The 18,993-nt window shown below is 47.7% G+C and overlaps 1 protein-coding gene across 2 annotated transcripts; it reads left to right on the top strand.

Moving 5' to 3' along the window:
* Positions 1-3,234: 3,234 nt before the first annotated feature.
* Positions 3,235-18,459, top strand: OTUD5 (OTU deubiquitinase 5). 2 transcript variants are annotated; one of them, XM_032756904.2, is made up of 8 exons: positions 3,235-4,590; positions 5,743-5,807; positions 5,897-6,053; positions 6,152-6,300; positions 14,600-14,803; positions 16,618-16,819; positions 16,924-17,037; positions 17,370-18,459. In XM_032756904.2, the coding sequence occupies exons 2-8, from the start codon at positions 5,769-5,771 to the stop codon at positions 17,492-17,494; spliced, it is 990 nt and encodes a 329-aa protein (XP_032612795.1). In that variant the 5' UTR covers positions 3,235-4,590; positions 5,743-5,768; the 3' UTR covers positions 17,495-18,459. The 2 variants fall into 2 exon arrangements, with proteins under 2 accessions (XP_032612795.1, XP_032612796.1); XM_032756905.2 differs by having other exon boundaries at positions 3,237-5,807; positions 17,373-18,459.
* The last annotated feature ends 534 nt before the right edge of the window (positions 18,460-18,993 follow it).

Genomic DNA, 18,993 nt, shown 5'->3' with positions numbered 1-18,993 from the left:
TTGCAGTGAGCTGAGATAGCGTCACTGCACTCCAGCCTGGGCAACAGAGCAAGACTCCATCTCAAAAAAAAAATCTTTTTGCCCATCTGATAGACAGGAAATAACATTTTGTTCCTTTAATATACAGCTCTCTGATTTACTGTGAGCATATTTCTATATATTTATTGGCCATTTGGGTTTCCTTTTTTGCAAAATGTTTGTTCATAACCTTTACATACTTTTTGATTGGGCGTCTTGTCTTTCTCTTAAAATTTTTTAGGAGTTCTTTTTATATGAGGGGTCATCTAAAAGTACACGGAAAATGCATCTGATGAAAAAAACTATATGCATGGATTTCAAATGTTTTCTAGTTGTTTGTTGTTTTTCTGTTTTGCTTTTTTCTTTCCTATTTTTGTTTTGCTTTTATTTATTTTTGTTTTTTCTTTTTTGAATTTCAATTTTTTTTACACCAAAATAAATCTGTACTAACTTGTTATAACATGTCTGAACAGGATCTGGTTTGAGGGGTTAAGAAGGATAAGACATCAATTTGAAAAGAGCCTCTACCAGAGCCACATAAATTCTGCCAATACTGAAGCAAGAACAAAATCAAATTTATGGTGACGGTTGGGTGGAAGAATGGTGAAAAATCACTGATGCTTTCTGAAAAGTTTATGGGGACAATGCCCCCAAATAAATCAGCAGTTTACAAATAGATAACTCAGCTTAAGAATGGGCCAGATGTGGCGGCTCACGCCTGTAATCCCAGAACTTTGGGAGGCCAAGGCAGGCCAACCGCTTGAGCCCAGGAGTTCAAGACCAGCCTGAGCAACATGGTGAAACCTCATCTCTATAAAAAAATCGAAAAATTAGCCAGGTGTGGTGGCACGTGCCTGTAGTCCCAGCTACTACTTGGGAGGCTGAGCTGGGAGAATCACCTGAGCCAGGGTAAGTTGAGGCTGCAGTGAGCCATGATCATGCCACTGTACTCCAGCCTGGGTGACAGAGTAAGACTCTGTCTCAAAACAAAACAAAACAAAAAACAGAAGCCAATAGCAAGATGAATCACATGCTGGAATTATCTGACAAGGATTTTAGAGTAGTCACCGTAAAAATGATTCAGTAAGGAATTACAAATAAACCGGAAACAAAAGAAGAAATAGAAATTCTTCGGCCAGGTGCGATGGCTCACAACTGTAATCCCAGTACTTTGGGAGGCCAAGGCGGTTAGGTCGTTTGAGTCCAGGAGTTCAAGACCAGCCTGGGCAATACAGTGAAGCCCCACCTCTACAAAAAATACAAAAAGTAGCCAAGTATGTTGGTGTGCACCTGTGGTTCCAGTTACTTGGGAGGCTGATCTTAGGAGGATCAATTCAGCCTAGGAGGTTGAGGCTGCAGTGAGCCGTGATTGCACCACTGCACTCCAGCCTGGGCAACAGAGTGAGACCCCATCTCAAAAAAAAATTCTCACCATATAGATGATACAGAAAAAGAACCAAATAGAAATGATAGAACTAAAAATTATAAATGAAAATTAAAACTGGCCTGGCGTGGTGGCTCATGCCTGTAATCCCAGCACTTTGGGAGTCCAAAGTGGGTGGATCACCTGAGGTCAGGAGTTCAAAACCAGCCTGGCCAACATGGTGAAACCCTGTCTCTACTAAATATACAAAAATTAGCCGGGCGTGGTGGCGGGCGCCTGTAATCCCAGCTACTCGGGAGGCTGAGGCAGGAGAATGGCTTGAACCAAGGAGGCGGAGGCTGCAGTGAGCCACTGCACTTCACTGCAGCCTGGGCAGAAGAGCAAAACTCCATCCAAAAAAAAGAAAAAGAAAACAGAAAATTAAAGCTAATGCAAAAGGTTCAATGGCAGGATGAATATGACAGAGAAGTGATCTTGCAGACAGAACAGTAGAAAGTGTCCAATCTCAACAACAGAGAGAAAATACACTGAAAAAAAGATGGACAGAGTCTCAGAGACCTATAGGGCAACAACAAAGATCTAAGATTTATGTCACTGGACTTCTGAAAGAAGAGGAGAAATAGTAGTGAAGAAAACATATTTAAAGAGATAATGGCTGAAAGCTTCCCAAATTGGGCAAAGGACATAAACCTACAGATTGAAGAAGTTGTGCAAACCCCAGTAGGATAAACCAAATGAAACCCATGCCCATACGTCATCATTTAACCTCTAAACACTAAAAACAAAGGAAAACCCTTGAAAGCAGCTAGAGAGAAACGACACATAAGGCATAGGGGACACTGATTAGAATAACAGTGTTGTTCTCATCTGAAACTAGGGAAACTAAAAGGAAGTGGCAGTACATGTTATACCATATCACCTATCAGTTGCATCATCGGATTGAGGAGAGAGGTGGTATTTTACATTTTTTTTTTTTTGAGACGGAGTCTTGCTCTGTCGCCCAGGCTGGAGTGCAGTGGCGCAATCTCGGCTCACTGCAAGCTCCGCCTCCCGGGTTCACGCCATTCTCCTGCCTCAGCCTCTCCGAGTAGCTGGGACTACAGGCGCCCGCCACCACGCCCGGCTAATTTTTTGTATTTTTAGTAGAGATGGGGTTTCACCGTGGTCTCGATCTCCTGACCTCGTGATCCGCCCGCCTCGGCCTCCCAAAGTGCTGGGATTACAAGCGTGAGCCACCGCGCCCGGCCGGTATTTTACATTTTACAGATAAGTAAAGAAATGTCATAACTCGTCCATACTTTAGGACCCTGTTTTATGAAGCCTGTATTGTTAATTTGATATTAATTTAACTGCTGAAGTTTTGTTAGAACTAAGGGCCTAGAGGTAGACCTTTGGACCTTTGGTTTCACTAAAGGTAGAGAGCCAGGAGAGGACATGCATCCTAGGTCTGCATTTGGGGCTTTCCTCTGGCTGAGTATTTGCAGCAGAAATGAGAAAAGGCTCCATAAGTGGTTATGGCAACATTCTGGCTGACTCGTGGGTAACTAGCATATGAAGGAATCATTGTCGTCATGACAAATTGTGTTCCTGTTTCTTGACCAGCTACTATGCCTTAGGTGCTTGGCAAACCTCCTATGTAGTTTTGACAACACCCAGCAGATGGAAGAGGAGTTACTGTCTCCACCTTATGCATGAGGACATTTCAGCTTAGAGGGGTTAAAGGCCTTATCCATTGCCACATAGCTAGGAGGCAGCAGAGCCTTTCTGCCAGGCAAAGGGGTCAGTGGCAGAGAAATGGGACCCTCAGGGGGTTTTCCCCCAGATCCCTTCCCTGTTCCACAGTCTCCTCTCTTTCCCACATTTTCCTGCATCTGGCATCTAGCTCTTGAAGATAGAACTCCCAGGCCTGGAAATGACAGTTGACCTTTCCATAGGAGATGGGCTTTCTCCAGCACCTCAGCCTATTTCTCTGAGCCTGGCCAGCCAACCCCTATTTAACCCCTTCACTCTCATCTTTGTTCCTGTTTACTGCAGCTGCCAACAGCACTGCCTCCCAGTACCCCAAGCTCAGCCTACAGAAATAGCTCCTCAAGTAGCTCACTGTGCGGGCTCTGTGGTCCTGGCTTCTAAGAAAGGCAGCAGCAGGGGGCCCCCAGCCTGTGCGCAGGACATGTGACTTGCTGGAAATGCCGCTGGGGAGGGCGGGGGAGAGTGTGGCCGCAGAACCCACATCCTTGTTTACATTGGTGAAGGGGCTACCCCCTTCCCGCCTTCACAACCTCCACACCCCCTTACCCTTCAGGTCTCTTCACCTCCAAGAGGACTGGAGACAAACGTGGGCCCTGTTTTCTATCTCAGAGTAGCCTTTCTCACAGAACCCTTCAGGGTAGGAAGGGGAAGGCAGGGAAGGCGTTCTTCTGACAGTTCTTCAGAGAGGTAGACTGACAGGGAAGAACTCAGGAGTGTTCCTGTGTGACCTGACCCTAGCCCCGTGCCCCAGGGAGATCCCATCAGAGCAGTGGTCTTCTGGGGAAACAAAGGGAAATTCCCAAAACCAGTGGAAATCAGACTTGCATGATCTTCAGGCCCACTTTAATTTCACAGGGAGAAGAGCTCCCTGGCTTACCCAGCCTATCCATTTGCTCAGTAAACTTTTCCTGATTTCCTTTACTGTATCGGGCCCTGAACTGGGGGTGGACTTTGGTGTGAACTGCCCTTTGCCTTCTGTGGGAGCCCAGTGTGGTCGGGCAGAAGTCTATGCACACCTTTGATAAATCTGGTGATAGAGGTGTCCTGGGTAGTGGGGAACTGTATTAAAGAACATGTTGGGCCAGGCGCGGTGGCTCACACCTGTAATCCAGGCGCTTTGGGAGTCTGAGGCGAGAGGATCGCTTGAGCCCAGGAGATCAAGGCTGCAGTGAACTATGATCACGCCACTGCACTCCAGCCTGGGCGACAGAGCGAGACCTTGTCTCAAATAAATAAATAAATAAATAAAGAACACATTGGTGTTTGAGAAGTAGGCAGCTGACGAGGATGGAAGGAGCGTCCTGAAGAGAAGGAACGGCATGTGTGAAGATCCTCAAGCGAAGCAGAGGGAGTGTGTTTCCTTCTCGCCTTAGTTTGACCAAATCTCACGACGCCTGGACTATTCGGGCCACAGGCTGCCCATCCTGAGTTAAGCTAAAGTTAGTTGCATGTGTGTCTTATCTCTTTTACTAGACTGTGTGCTCCCCGAAGGTAGGGGCAGGATTTTACTCACCTCTGTCACCTTCACAGTACCACCCCACATTCAGGCCTCCCTATGGAGGAAGGAATTCTGATTTACTCTGTGGCTACTCTGTCCCAAGCCCAGTGGTAGTTATTTTATACCCATTATCTCATTTAATCCCCACAAAAGGCCTTTTTTTTGAGACAGAGTCTCACTCTGTTGCCCAGGCTGGAGTGCAGTGACATGATCTCGGCTCACTGCAACCTCTGCCTCCTGGGTTCAAGCGATTCTCCTGCTTCAGCCTCCCAAGTAGCTGGGATTACAGGCGCCTGCCACCATGCCCGGCTTATTTTTGTATGTTTGGTAGAGACGGGGTTTCACCATGTTGGCCAGGCTGGTCTCGAACTCCTGACCTCAAGTGATCTGCCCGCCTTGGCCTCCCAAAGTGTTGGGATTACAGGTGTGAGCCTCCACGCCTGGCCTGTTATCCCTCTTGTTCCCATTTTACAGATGAGGTATATGAGGCTCAGAACACTTGGGTCACTTGCCTCTGGTCACTCAGCTCTCTAGTATCTGGCAGAACTGGGCTTGGAGCCCATTTTTTTTTTTCTTTCCTTTTTTTGTCTTTGTTCCCTTTTTTTTCCAACCTACAAAGGCCATGTTGACTCGTGGGAGTCAGGAAAACTGAATTCAGAGTTGACTCTGTCACAAACTGACTCTTTGTGACCTTGGACAAACCACAAACTCCCCCTGAACCTCAGTTTCCTCATGTGGAAAGCAAAGGGGGGGGTGTGGGAATCAATAGCGTTTGAGGCCAACCTGTGGAACTTAGAATGTTGTTGATTTCTCTGAGTGGCCACGTGTACCCTAGACAAAGTTATTATCTGCCCAAGAGGCGTGTGGCTGTTTTCCTCTCACCTGCACTCTCTTGTTCTTCAAGTCTGGCCCTGCCTGCCTTATTTTTCCATGACCCCGTTCTAGCCTACAAGGGCAAGAACTCTCCAGGCCTTGGGGTAGAAAAGGGAATTTCCCTGGTCCCCCAGTTCCTCCTCCCCAAAGGATGTTCTATGATTCAGAGCTCTTCTCTGGCATCTCTGACCCTAGCTGCTGCTTTCTTCTGCCCCCACAGCTGACCAGGTGTATGGAGACCAGGACATGCATGAGGTTGTGCGAAAGCATTGCATGGACTATCTGGTGAGAAAATGGGGGAGGCCTTTGGGGGAGGGGCAGGGTGGGAGGATTTCTTCTCCACACAGACCTTAACCTTCCAATCTATTCTGCAGATGAAGAATGCCGACTACTTCTCCAACTATGTCACAGAGGACTTTACCACCTACATTAACAGGAAGCGGAAAAACAATTGCCATGGCAACCACATTGAGATGCAGGCCATGGCAGAGATGTACAACCGTCCTGTGGAGGTGTACCAGTACAGCACAGGTACTTCTGCAGTGGGTAGGTGAGGGAAAGATGGCGCCTTGTTCGAGCCTGCCCTACCTGGCCTGCTGTGGATGCTCCCTCCTTCTCTTTCTCTGCAGAACCCATCAACACATTCCATGGGATACATCAAAATGAGGACGAACCCATTCGTGTTAGCTACCATCGGAATATCCACTATAATTCAGTGGTGAATCCTAACAAGGCCACCATTGGTGTGGGGCTGGGCCTGCCATCATTCAAACCAGGGGTGAGTGGGTCCCTGTGCCCAGAATGGCTGCTGGATATAGAGGTCAGAAACCTGTTGGAGTCTGTTTTGCCCCTAACTCACAAAAATATCCTGTCTCCTCTCTCCCCTGAGGTCTCACCCTTATAAAAAAAAAATAGGGAGTTACTTAAGGTGATCTCTCAGGGTTTGTTCTTTGGTCTTGGTTTGCCTGTCTGAGTTGGCTTACCGATCTTTTGTGCCCGTTGAGGGCTGGCATTTTAGGATATGGAGTCCTATTTGGGAGCAGTGAGCCAGGGCTTGCTCTGGGCATCTTGGCATGGATCTTTCTCCCGGGATCATAGTGGTTACAGACAGCCATGGTCACAGAGACATGGGGTACAGGCCTGGCCCCACCACTCACTGGCTGTGTGATCTAGGCAGATTCTATAAGTATTCCAGGCTAGCAGCTTGGCTGATACAGAAAGCACCTCCCACTGGGCCTGGGGCCTAGTAGGTGTTCAGAAGGTGGCAGTGCATTTTCGCAGCACATACTGATAGATTCTCATTCATTTCTCTCTCTCTCATAGTCATCTGCTGAGGATTTTGGTATCTTCTATTCAGGTTTCACTTCTACAAAGTATTCCTTCATTTTCGGAAACACATAGCCTAACACCAACACACCTTCCAACATAGGGTTCTTTTTTGTTTTGTTTTTAAATAAACTTAATTTTAGAGCAGCTTTAGATTTACAGAAGTACTGCAAAGAGGCCGGGCACGGTGGCCCACACCTGTAATCCCAGCATTTTGGGAAGCCGAGGCTGGCAGATCACCTGAGGTCAGGGGTTCAAGACCAGCCTGGCTAACATGGTGAAACCCTGTCTCTACTAAAAATACAAAAATTAGCTGGGCGTGGCAGTGGGTGCCTGTAATCCCAGCTAGTCGGGAGGCTGAGGCAGGAGAATCACTTGAACCTGGGAGGTGGAGGTTGCAGTGAGCCAAGATTGTGCTACTGCACTCCAACTTGGGCGACAGAATGAGACTCTGTCTCAAAAAAAAAAAAAAAAAGTTGCAAATATATTACAGAGTTCCCATATGCCTCACTATGATTAATGTATTAACATAGTACATTTGTCATAGTTAATGAACCAATATCGACATATTATTAACTAAAGACCATACTTGACTCAGATTACCTCAGTTTTTCCCTAATGACCTTTGTCTGTTCCAGGATCCCATCCAGGGTGCCATATTATATTTAGTTGTTGTGTCCCCTTTATCTCCTCTTGGCTGTGACAGTTTCTCAGAATTTTCTTGTTTTTGTTTTCGATCTGTTTACTGACTCTCGTTTTGCCTTTTCTAGAATGTCACATAATTGGAAATGTACAGTATGTAGCTTTTTCAGACTGGCTTTTTTCACTTAACGCTATGCATTTAAGATTCATCTGTGACTTGTCCTGGTTTAATGGCTCATTTTCTTTTTTGGTGGGCGGGTGGAGAGACAAGGTCTCACTCTGTCACTCAGGCTGCAGTGCAGTGGGGCAATCTAGGCTCACTGTAGCTAGCCTCCACTTCCCAGGCTCAAGCAAGCCTCTCACCTCAGCCTCCCGAGTAGCTGGGAGACTACAGGTGCTCGCCACCATGCCCGGCCAGTGTTTTAAAAAAATTTTTTATAAAAAAATGAAAAATGTTTTTTTGTAGAGACAAGGTCTCACTATATTGCCAAGGCTGACCTTGAACTCTTGGGCTCAAGTGATCCCCGCGCCTCGGCCTCCCAAAGTGCTGGAATTACAGGCATGAGCCACTCTACCCAGCTTCCTCTTTTTCTTTCTTCAAAAATATGAATGTTCTGGCCAGGTGCGGTGGCTCACGCCTGTAATCCGAACACTGGGAAGCTGAGGTGGGAGGATCTCCTGAGGTCAGGAGTTCGAGACCAGCCTGGCCAACATGGTGAAACCCTGTTTCTACTAAAAATACTAAAAAAATTAGCCCCGGTGTGGTGGTACACACCTGTAATCCGAGCTACTTGGGAAGCTGAGGCAGGAGAATTGCTTGAACCCGGGAGGCAGAGGTTGCAGTGAGCTGAGATTTCACCCCTGCACTCCAGCCTGGGTGATGGAGCGAGACTCTGTCTGAAAGAAAAAATAAAAATGATTGTTTTAAGTTTTTGTATTTAATAGACTTAATTGTTTAGAGCAGTTTTAGATTTACAGAACAATTGAGGAGATAATACAGAATTCCCACATATCCTCCTCTTCCCAAACACAGTTCTGCTATTATTATTATTATTATTATCTTTTTTTTGAGACGAAGTTTCTCTCTTGTCTCCCAGGCTGGAGTGCAATGGCTCAATCTTGGCTCACTGCAACCTCTGCCTCCCAGGTTCAAGCAATTCTCTTGCCTCAGCCTCCCAAGTAGCTGGGATTACAGGCACCTGCCACCATGCCCAGCTAATTTTTGTGTTTTTAGTAGAGACGGGGTTTCACCATGTTGAAGGCTGGTCTCGAGCTCCTGACCTCAGGTGATCCACCCATCTCGGCCTCCCAAAATGCTGGGATTACAGGCGTGAGCCAAAGCGCCCAGCCCAGTTCTGCTATTATTAACAGCTCAGATGATTATGGTACATTTGTTACAATGTGTGAACCAATATTAATACTTATTTTTTTTTTTTTTAAGACAGAGTTTCTCTCTGTGGCCCAGGCTGGAGTGCAATGAGGCGATCTCAGCTCACTGCAACCTCCGCCTTCTGTGTTCAAGCGATTCTTCTGCCTCAGCCTCCCAAGTAGCTGAGATTACAGGTGCCCACCACCACACCTGGCTAATTTTTCTATTTTTAGTAGAAACGGGGTTTCACCACATTGGCCAGGCTGGTCTCGAACTCCTGACCTCAGGTGATCCACCCACCTCGGCCTCTCAAAGTGCTGTGATTACAGGCGTGAGCCACCACACCCGGCCTAATACGTTGCTATTAAATGAAGTCTACATGCCTCCTTAGGCCCCTTTATCTTTGATAGTTTCTCAGTTTTGTTTTGATGACCTTGACAGTTTTAAGGAGTACTGATCAAATATTTTGTAGGAAATGTCTCTTTTGGACTTTTTCTCATGTTTAAACTAGGGTTGTGGGTCTTAGGGAGGAAGATCACAGAGGTAAAGTGCCATTCTCATTACATCATTTCAAGGGTTTATACTATGAGTGTCATTTATGCCTGTTGGTGTTACCTTTTATCAACTGGCAGAAGTAGTGTTTGTTAGGTTTCTCCACCTAAGGTTACTCTTTCCCACCTTTCCCATACTGTACTGTGTGGAAGGAAGTCACTATGTGCAGCCCACACCTAAGAAATGGTTATGCCCCATCCCCTTGAGGGTAGAGTGTCTACATAGATTATTTGGAATTCTTCAAGGAGGATCTGTCTCTCGTCCTTAACTCATCCTTAATTTATTAATTTTTCCAGTTATTTATTTACATCAGTATGGTCTTTTTTTTTTTTTTTTTGAGAGACAGAGTTTCGCTCTTGTTGCCCAGGCTGGAGTGCAAGGGCGCCATCTCAGCTCACTGCAACCTCTGCCTCCCAGGTTCAAGCGATTCTCCTGCCTCAGCCTCCCGAGTAGCTGGGATTACAGGCATGCGCCACCACACCCAGCTAATTTTTGTATTGTTTAGTAGAGATGGGGTTTCACCATGTTGGTCAGGCTGAAGTCTCGAACTCCTGACCTCAGGTGATCCACCCTCCTCGGTCTCCCAAAGTGCAGGGATTACAGGTGTGAGCTACTGTGCCCAGCTGAATCAGCCATTTCTTTAAAGAGCCCTGGAATGTATTGGAGACTGTTAACAGAAATCAAGACCTAGGTGTTGAATCTGCTCTTCGATATCAGGTTGTCCATGCTTCTAGGCCCTCTCAGCTGATAGAGCAAGGAGCTACATGTATGTATAGTGGCCTTTGTACACATATCTATAAATATTTCTACCTATAACCATTATCACATGTTTCATTCTAGCCTTCTCCCCTTGTTCTTCTGCAAATTCCCACTCCAACAGTAGATATGCCATCAGATGTATATGCACTGGTTCCTACCATCCATTTATGTAACTGGTCACTTCCGTATACACATGTAGCAGAATCACACTTGTTCACTCGTACCCCCGTGGGAAACAACTTTATCACCACAACACAATGCTACATATAGTTCTTTTTTGCCTTTGGTGTTACAGACTCCATTCATTTTGAAAGTGACCTACTTTTGCCCCCACCCCCTTCAAATGAGGGTGTTTATTTTTATTTTATTTTATTTTATTTTTTGAGACAGAGTCTCGCTCTGTTGCCCAGGCTGCAGTGCAGCGGCGTGATCTCAGCTCACAGCAAGCTCCACCTCCCGGGTTCACGCCATTCTCCTGCCTCAGCCTCCCAGGAAGCTGGGACTACAGGCACCTGCCACCATACCCGGCTAATTTTTTGTATTTTTAGTAGAGACGGGGTTTTACTGTGTTAGCCAGGATGGTCTCAATCTCCTGACCTCATGATCCGCCCGCCTCGGCCTCCCAAAGTACTGGGATTACAGGCGTGAGCCACCGCGCCCAGCCAAGATTGTTTCATGTTTGTAATACATTTGTATTATTTTGTTACATTTTTGCATTCTGTGCTGGGATCTCAGATCCCCTAATTTTTTTTTGTTTATTTTTGAGACAGAGTCTCACTGTCGCCCAGGCTGGAGTGCAGTGGTGCGATGATCTCAGCTCACCGCAACCTTTACCTCCTGGGTTCAAGCAATTCTCGTGCCTCAGCCTCCCGAGTAGCTGGAATTACAGGCATACACTACCACACCTGGCTAATTTTTGTATTTTTAGTAGAGACGGGGTTTCTCCATGTTGCCCAGGCTGGTCTCGAACTCCTGACTTCAGGTGCTCTGTCCACCTCGGCCTCCCAAAGTGCTGGGATTACAGGCGTGAGCAACCGCACTGGCCATAGATCTTTTAATTTTAATTTAATTTAATTTTAGTTTTTATTTTTGAGACAGAGTCTTGCTCTGTCACCCAGGCTACAGTGGTGCGATCTCGGCTCACTGCAACCTCAGCCTCCGTGGTTCAAGTGATTCTCTTGCCTCTGCCTCCTGAGTAGCTGGGATTACAGGCACGCGCCACCACACCCAGCTAATTTTTTGTATTTTTAGTAGAAACAGGGTTTCACCATATTGGCCAGGCTGGTCTCGAACTCCTGACCCCAGGAGATCCACCCGCCTTGGCCTCCCAAAGTGCTGGGATTACAGGCATGAGCCACCGTGCCCAGCCTTCCTAATTTTTTTTTAAATAGCATATATTAAGGTCCACTCTTTGTGTTGTACATTCTATGGGTTTTGACAAATGTATAATGTCACGTATCTACTATTACAGTATTATTCAGAATAGTTTGACCACCCTTAAAATTCCTCATACTCCATATGCTTACCCCTCCCTTCCTCCCTCTTCCTGCAAACACTAATCTATTGTGTTTGTGAGTTGCCTGTTTCAGAATGTCATATAATTGTAATCATACAGTATGTAGCCTTTTCATACTGCTTTTTTTTTTTTTTTTTTGAGACAGTGTATCACTGTTGCCCAGGCTGGAGTGCAGTGGCACAATATCACTGCAGCCTTGACCTCCTGGGTTTAAGCAATCCTCCCACCTCAGCCTCCCAAGTAGCTGGGACCACAGGCACACACCACCACGCCTGGCTAACTTTAAAAATATTTTTATTTTGTAGAGACAGGGTCTCAATGTGTTGCTCAGGCCGATCTCAAATTCCTGGGGACAAGTGATCCTCCTGCCTTGGCCTCTCAAAGTACTGGTATTGCAGGGGTGAGCCACCTGCAGCCAATTTGCTTTTTTTCCCCCTGAAATTAAAATGGTCAGCGTGACAGACTGCTTCTTTTTACTTAGCAGTATGCATTAAGGTTTCTCCATGTTCTTTCATGGCTTGTTAGCTGGTTTCTTTCTTATCACTTAATGTTCCTTTTATGGAGGTACCAGTTTAATTATTCACCTATTAAAAGACATTCTTGGTTGCTTCCAGTTTTTGATGATTATGAATAAAGCTTCTGTAACGTGCATGCAGGTTTTTTTGTGGACTAAGTTTTTAGATCAGTTGTATACATAGCTGGGAGCAAGATTGCTGGATTGCGTTGTAAGATTATGTTTTGATTTATGAGGAACTGAGAAACTGTCTTCCAAAGTGGCTGTATAATTTGCATGCCCACCATAACGATTTAGAAGTTCCTGTTGCTCAGCATTACCAGCAATTGATACTGTCATTGTGTTGGATTTTAGCCATTCTCTTAGGTGTGTAGTGGTATCTCATTATTTTAACTTGCAATTGCCTATTGGCAAATGCTGTTAAGCATCTTTTCATATGCTTATTTGCCATCTGTATAGCTTCTTTGGTGAATTGTGTTTGTGACTTCCTGACATACAATTCCTAAAATCCTTAGAATCTCCAAAGTGATGCCTTTTTGTATGCTAATGAGATGACTGATGGCTGGCAGCCTCTAGGTAGCTTCAGGATGGGGGCTGGTGACCTGAAAGACCAAGGCAGGATTAGAGGTTTGCAACTTTAAGCCCATCCCCCAGCCTTTGGGGAGGGGAGAGAGGCTGAAGATTAGGTTGATCACTGATGTCCAATGGCATAATCAATAATGTCTGCATAATGAAGCTTCCAAAGAATCCCAAAAGGATTGGGTTCTGGGAGCTTCTGGGTAGCTGAATACATGGAAGTTTCTAGAGGGTGGCACCCCAGGGAGGGCATGGAAGCTCCACGTCCCTTCCCCCATATCTCACTCTGTGCATCTCATCTGTATACTTTCTAATTTTCTCTATAATAAACTGGCAGACGTGTTTCCTGGGTTTTGTGAGCTGCTCTAGCAAGTTAATTGAACCCCCCAAAAAGTATTGTGGGAATCCCAGTTTATAGCTGGTCAGTCAGAAATTCTGGAGGCCCAGACTTTCGACTGGTGTTTGAAGGGGGGGTGGGGGGAGTCTTGTGGGACTGAGCCCTCAACCTGTGGGATCCCAGGCTGTCTCTGGGTATTGAATTGCATTGGAGGACGGACACCAGGTGTCCGCTGCTTGCTGTGTGGGAAAACACCCTCCCCCCAGCCCGCACACTTGGTCACAGAAGTCTCCTGTGTTGATTGTTGTTGAGTGAGTGAGTAGAAAAAACACTTGGAGTGTGTTTAACACTCCAGAGTGGTTAGATTTTTTGACTATTTTTTTAATTGGCTTGTTTTAACATAGTTTTACGAATTGTTTTTAACTATTCACAGTAAAAAATTACATTTTATCTGAATGCAAGGTCTGCAGGAAAAAGAAAAGAATACATTTTACATGATTACTTAGCATATATGCATTTGTGTGTGATATGTATATGTGCATTAAAATAATGTTAACTAAAGCTTCATGAAACAACATGTGCACTTATTCCCTGGGATATACTCTGATATTTTCTATTTTTTAAAAATGCTGTTGGATCTCAGCCTGAAAAACAGTACTCTGATGTAGTGTCCTGTAACTCATAGCACCCCACACCATGTTGATACTGCCCCCTTATTCCCTCACACACCCACTACTTCCCCCAACCCCTCCCATGCTTGAATACTCCCTCCACCCTGTGCACACATAGCTAATTTTTGTATGTGTGTCATCTGCTCATGTGTGAGAAAGTCCTCAACATTATGAAACAGTCATCACTGGATGGGGCTTCTTTAAATTAAGGCCCAGGGCCAGGTGCAGTGGCTCACGCCTATAATCCCAGCACTTTGGGAGGCCAAGTCGGGTGGATCACCTGAGGTCAGGAGTTCAAGACCAGCCTGGCCAACATGGTGAAACTCCATTTCTACTAAAAATACAAAAAAATTAGCCGGGAGTGGTGGCACTCACCTGTAATCCCAGCTACTTGGGAGGCTGAGGCTAGAGAATCACTTGAACCTGGGAGGCAGAGGTTGCAGTGAGCCGAGATTACGCCACTGCACTCCAGCCTGGGCAACAGAGCGATACTTCGTCTCAGAAAAAAGAAAAAAAAGTCCCAGGTTGGAAGGCACCTGACTGCTGCAGTCTCAATGCCTCAGTCGAGGTGGTTTGGGGGTTGATGTCAGGTCTTACAAGCACAGGAGTTTGGAATGACAGGTCCCACATCCCAAGCCTGCTTTCCCCTGGTCCCCAATCAAGAGGTAGTCTGCAGAGTGTTGCTCTGTGGGAGTACCTGCTTTCCTGTCTCCTTTTTTTTCTGGGGCCTGTGGGCCTACCTCGCTGAGCCTGTTCTGGCTCTTGGGCAGGTTCAGAGTGTTATTGCACATCCCTGTTCCTCTCCCTCCTTGCAGTTTGCAGAGCAGTCTCTGATGAAGAATGCCATAAAAACGTCGGAGGAGTCATGGATCGAACAGCAGATGCTAGAAGACAAGAAACGGGCCACGGACTGGGAGGCCACAAATGAGGCCATCGAGGAGCAGGTGGCTCGGGAATCCTACCTGCAGTGGTTGCGGGATCAGGAGAAACAGGCTCGCCAGGTCCGAGGCCCCAGCCAGGTGGGTCATGGACTCTGTGACAGGCTTGGCCAAAAACTCATTACTTCTCATGCTTTGCCCTCAAGCGAGCAGAAAAAAATTAAGCAGTTTTGATATCTGGGAGGGAAGGAAGCATCCGGCACCATCTGTAACTCATCTTGGTCTTAGTTTTGGCATTGTACCTTGGAACTTTAAATACTTGTGCAGAACAGGCACTTAAGGAGAGAGAGGAGGGCAGCCATGCCGCTGGTAACACAAAGGAATAATGGATAGCTTCAGAGACACAAACTTTTGTTGACTGCTCTTGTGTGCCAGGTCTCTACTGAGAATGTAACATCAGATCTAGACTACTCTGCCCTCAAGGATCTCATCTGTTGGGGGAGACAACTCATTGGTGGGGTCCTTGACCCTGGCTGGGAGATCAGTGGAGGTTGGGGCTCCGGTTAGTCTTCACAGAGGAAGGTTGAATTGTTAGGGAAGCGGGGAGGGGCAGGGCAGAGAAGCATCTGAGGAATTGTAAAATCACAAGGAGTTTTGAGTGATTGTAGATGTTGGCTGGCAGGAGCTGAGTTTTTTTTTGTTTGTTTTTTTTTTTTTTTTTTTTTTTTTTGAGACAGAGTCTTGCTCTGTCGCCCAGGCTGGAGTGCAGTGGTGCAGTCTCGGCTCACTGCAAGCTCTGCCTCCCAGGTTGACGCCATTCTCCTGCCTCAGCCTCCCGAGTAGCTGGGACTACAGGTGCCCGCCACCACACCCGGCTACTTTTTTGTATTTTTAGTAGAGATGGGGTTTCACCGTGTTAGCCAGGATGGTCTCCATCTCCTGACCTCATGATCTGACCACCTTGGCCTCCCAAAGTGCTGGGATTACAGGCGTGAGCCACCGCACCCGGCTGAAGGAGCTGAGTTTTATTCTACAAATACCTACTACCAGTCTGTGGCAGGCCCTGTTTTCAGTATATGGGGATACATAGATGAGCCCAGCAGACCAAGATCCCCGTCCTTGTGATGCTCACAGTTTTGCAGAGTAAAATAAAATAATAAATATAATGAATAAATTAGTTTGGAAATGCTGTGGATGGAAAGTGTAGAGCCAGGATAAAGGGGCTGAGCAGGAATGTGCGTTCATGGTATGAAATAGCACAGTCAGGGTAGGCCTCAGAGCAGGTGAGATTTGAACCTTGCAGAAAGTGAGAGTTAGCTGAGTGCACATGGAGGGGAGGACAGCAGACCCACACACCTGGTACAACTCAGGCACAGCCCAGAGGGAGGCCAGTGTGTCCGAACAGAATGTAGTAGTGGATGAAGTCAGAGAGGTTGTGGGTCCGATCGAGTAGGGGCTTGTGGCCTGTGGCGAGGACTTTGGCATTTACTCTGAGAGAGGCAGAAACCATGGGAGGATTGTGAGCAGAGGACGGACAGGATGTGGTTGGAGATTTAACAAGATCGCCTTGCCTGCTAGTCATCCAGTGGAGTCTGGTGAGTGAGGGCAGAAGCAGGGGCCAGTGAGGAGGAGGCTACTGCAGTAGGCCAGGTGACTGGTGGCCGGTGCTGGCAGTGGAGGTGGCGAGAAGGGGTTGGATTTGGGATCTATTTTCAAGATAGAGGTAACAGGGTTTCCTGTCAGATTGGCTGTAGGGGTGTGAGAGAAAGGGTAAGGAGCTCCACCTCTGTCCTGTGAGGAGCCTTGTGGTCCACCGTGTGAGTGGGGATGATGTTGACCTATGTAGAAGCTGTATCATAGCCAAGGTCCTGGGAAGGGAGCCAGCATTCAAGGATGGGTCACAGGAAGGTCATGGCTGCTGGTGGTCCTTAACACATTTTCCTTCCCCACTGCAGCCCCGGAAAGCCAGCGCCACATGCAGTTCGGCCACAGCAGCAGCCTCCAGTGGCCTGGAGGAGTGGACTAGCCGGTCCCCGCGGCAGCGGAGTTCAGCCTCGTCACCTGAGCACCCTGAGCTGCATGCTGAATTGGGCATGAAGCCCCCTTCCCCAGGCACTGTTTTAGCTCTTGCCAAACCTCCTTCACCCTGTGCGCCAGGTCAGTGATTTGCCCACAGGGAATGTGCTGGGAGTTAGGAGGCACTGCCTGGGTCCTGGGTTCTGGATCCTGGGTCCCTACCTTTGACTGTCCGTCTGCTTCAGGTACAAGCAGTCAGTTCTCGGCAGGGGCCGACCGGGCAACTTCCCCCCTTGTGTCCCTCTACCCTGCTTTGGAGTGCCGGGCCCTCATTCAGCAGATGTCCCCCTCTGCCTTTGGTAAGCCTCCTTTGTCTGGGGGGATGGAGGCTGCTAGGAGCTGGGAGAGACTGGAAGAAGTGGCAAGTCCTGAGAGGGGATTTCTGGAGCCTCTGGCCATCTCCCCAAGAAAAGAAGGGAGAGGCACTGGAGGGGATTTTTCAGACCCAAGGAATTTGCCCCAGAAGGGTCTGGGGTCTAAGTGGGCTTTCACAGGCCTAGCAGATCCTTCTGTTTTGAGAAAGGAGTGAGAAGGGCCCTATGGGATTTCTCCAGAGCCCCAGATGTCGGCACGGTGAGGAGAAGGCAGGCTGAGAGCGCTCCATCATCCTTTTCCTCTTCCTCTTGCCCAGCAGGTCTGAATGACTGGGATGATGATGAGATCCTAGCATCGGTGCTGGCAGTGTCCCAACAGGAATACCTAGACAGTATGAAGAAAAACAAAGTGCACAGAGACCCACCCCCAGACAAGAGTTGATGGAGACCCAGGGATGGGACACCATCTCCCAACCCCAGTACTCCTGCTCTCCGGTGCCACCTCACCTTCTTTGGCTTCTTCCCTCTTGCCTCCTCCTGTTCTTTCTGCTCTCCCCTCTTTTCCCTCCTCCTCACTTCCCTCTGGCTAGCCCACCCCTGCGCTCCCTCTCATTGCCGCTGCCACTATCACCTGTCTCTCTGCCAGCTGATGTGCCCTGTTGCCCCCCCACCCCGCACAGGACCATCCCTGCATTCCACAGGGGACTCGGGCAAGGGTGCCGAAGATAGACAAGAGGCACACAGAGACAGACCAACTGGCAGCCAGGCAGCCCCAGAGGAGAGAGACATTCAGACAGAGGAAAGTCTCCCTGCCCCTCATTCCTTCCAAGATGAGAAAAACTTGCCACCACCCCTCCCCCCCGACACTGATGCCAGGGAGGTGGGAGGAAGAAGTGGGAAATTTCCCTTCCCAGTACCCCAAGAACATCTGAGCCTTCAATGTTGAATTTTTTCTTTATTAAAATATACTTTTATCTTATAAAATCAACTAATCAAAAATGATATAAACGACAGAACTGGCTCTGTGAAGGTGGCATCTTTCTGGGCAGGCAGGCCATGGGGCATGGAGGAGGGTGCAAAGATATGGGTTGCTGTCTTCTGGCCTCCAGCTGCATGGAGGCCGGCCCAGGGTCTAGGGTGTGCACTGGGCAAGGGCAGGGTGGCAGGTGTCAGGCCGGCTTGGACAATGAAACCCTGACCTTGCTGCATTCCTTTTGCTTCCACCACCACTAGCCTCTTTGGAATCTTGGGGTGGGGGTCATCTTTGGGGATTATGGCTGCCACCCGGGATTTGAGTGTAGGGAGTGTGGGAGCAGCCTTGGCAGATGGGGCACCCGTGCCCTGCAGGTGTTGACAAGATCCGCCATCTGTAATGTCCTTGGCACAATAAAACCAAATGTCAGTTTCCCTGAGCGGCTCTGTTCTGTTTGGGGCAGGGGTTGGGCGGGCCTCTGGGCAGAGGATGCAATGACAATGCAATGACACGGACCTTGGCTTGACCTCAGAGGTGCGAATGCCCTCCAGCAGGGTCTGTCTGGGGGCCTGGAGTTTGTATTTGATTTGCTGCTTATTAAACCTCCTTCTGGACCTATTACCATTGGAAAAGCTGCGTCTTTGCCTGCAGACCCCACCCCTGCCTACCCTATTTCCTGGGGGTGTGATGGTAGCAGAGGACTGTGAGCTTGAACTTCCTGCCTGAATTCCAGCTTCTCCACCTGCCTCTCACCGTGAATGCTGCTCTTATGATCTGATGAAAAGCCTTGGAAAAGCGCAACTGATACTTTGTAGCAACATGAGTTTAGTGGAAGTAACCAGAGGGGCCTCACCCACTAGGTTTTAGAAGGTGAAGGATGGCTAAACCCTTTTTTGTTCTTGTCCCCCAGTCTGACACCTCTTTCCCTGCCCTCCCTAGGGGTAAATCCAAGGTAAAGAAGGCTGGCT

Source organism: Hylobates moloch, unplaced genomic scaffold (assembly GCF_009828535.3).
Source record: "Hylobates moloch isolate HMO894 unplaced genomic scaffold, HMol_V3 SCAFFOLD_7, whole genome shotgun sequence".
In the NCBI taxonomy this organism is placed as follows: Eukaryota; Metazoa; Chordata; class Mammalia; order Primates; family Hylobatidae; genus Hylobates; species Hylobates moloch.
The sequence above is the reverse complement of the archived record's forward strand: the minus strand, read 5'-3'. Positions and strand labels throughout refer to the sequence as shown.

What these genes read in the sequence shown, in the direction of transcription:
- OTUD5 (XM_032756904.2), top strand. Translation starts at nt 5,769, where the DNA reads ATGCATGAGGTTGTGCGAAAGCATTGCATGGACTATCTG. An exon ending in AGGTCCGAGGCCCCAGCCAG is followed by an intron (nt 14,804 to 16,617) that starts GTGGGTCATGGA and finishes TCCCCACTGCAG; the next exon opens with CCCCGGAAAGCCAGCGCCAC. An exon ending in TCCTTCACCCTGTGCGCCAG is followed by an intron (nt 16,820 to 16,923) that starts GTCAGTGATTTG and finishes CGTCTGCTTCAG; the next exon opens with GTACAAGCAGTCAGTTCTCG.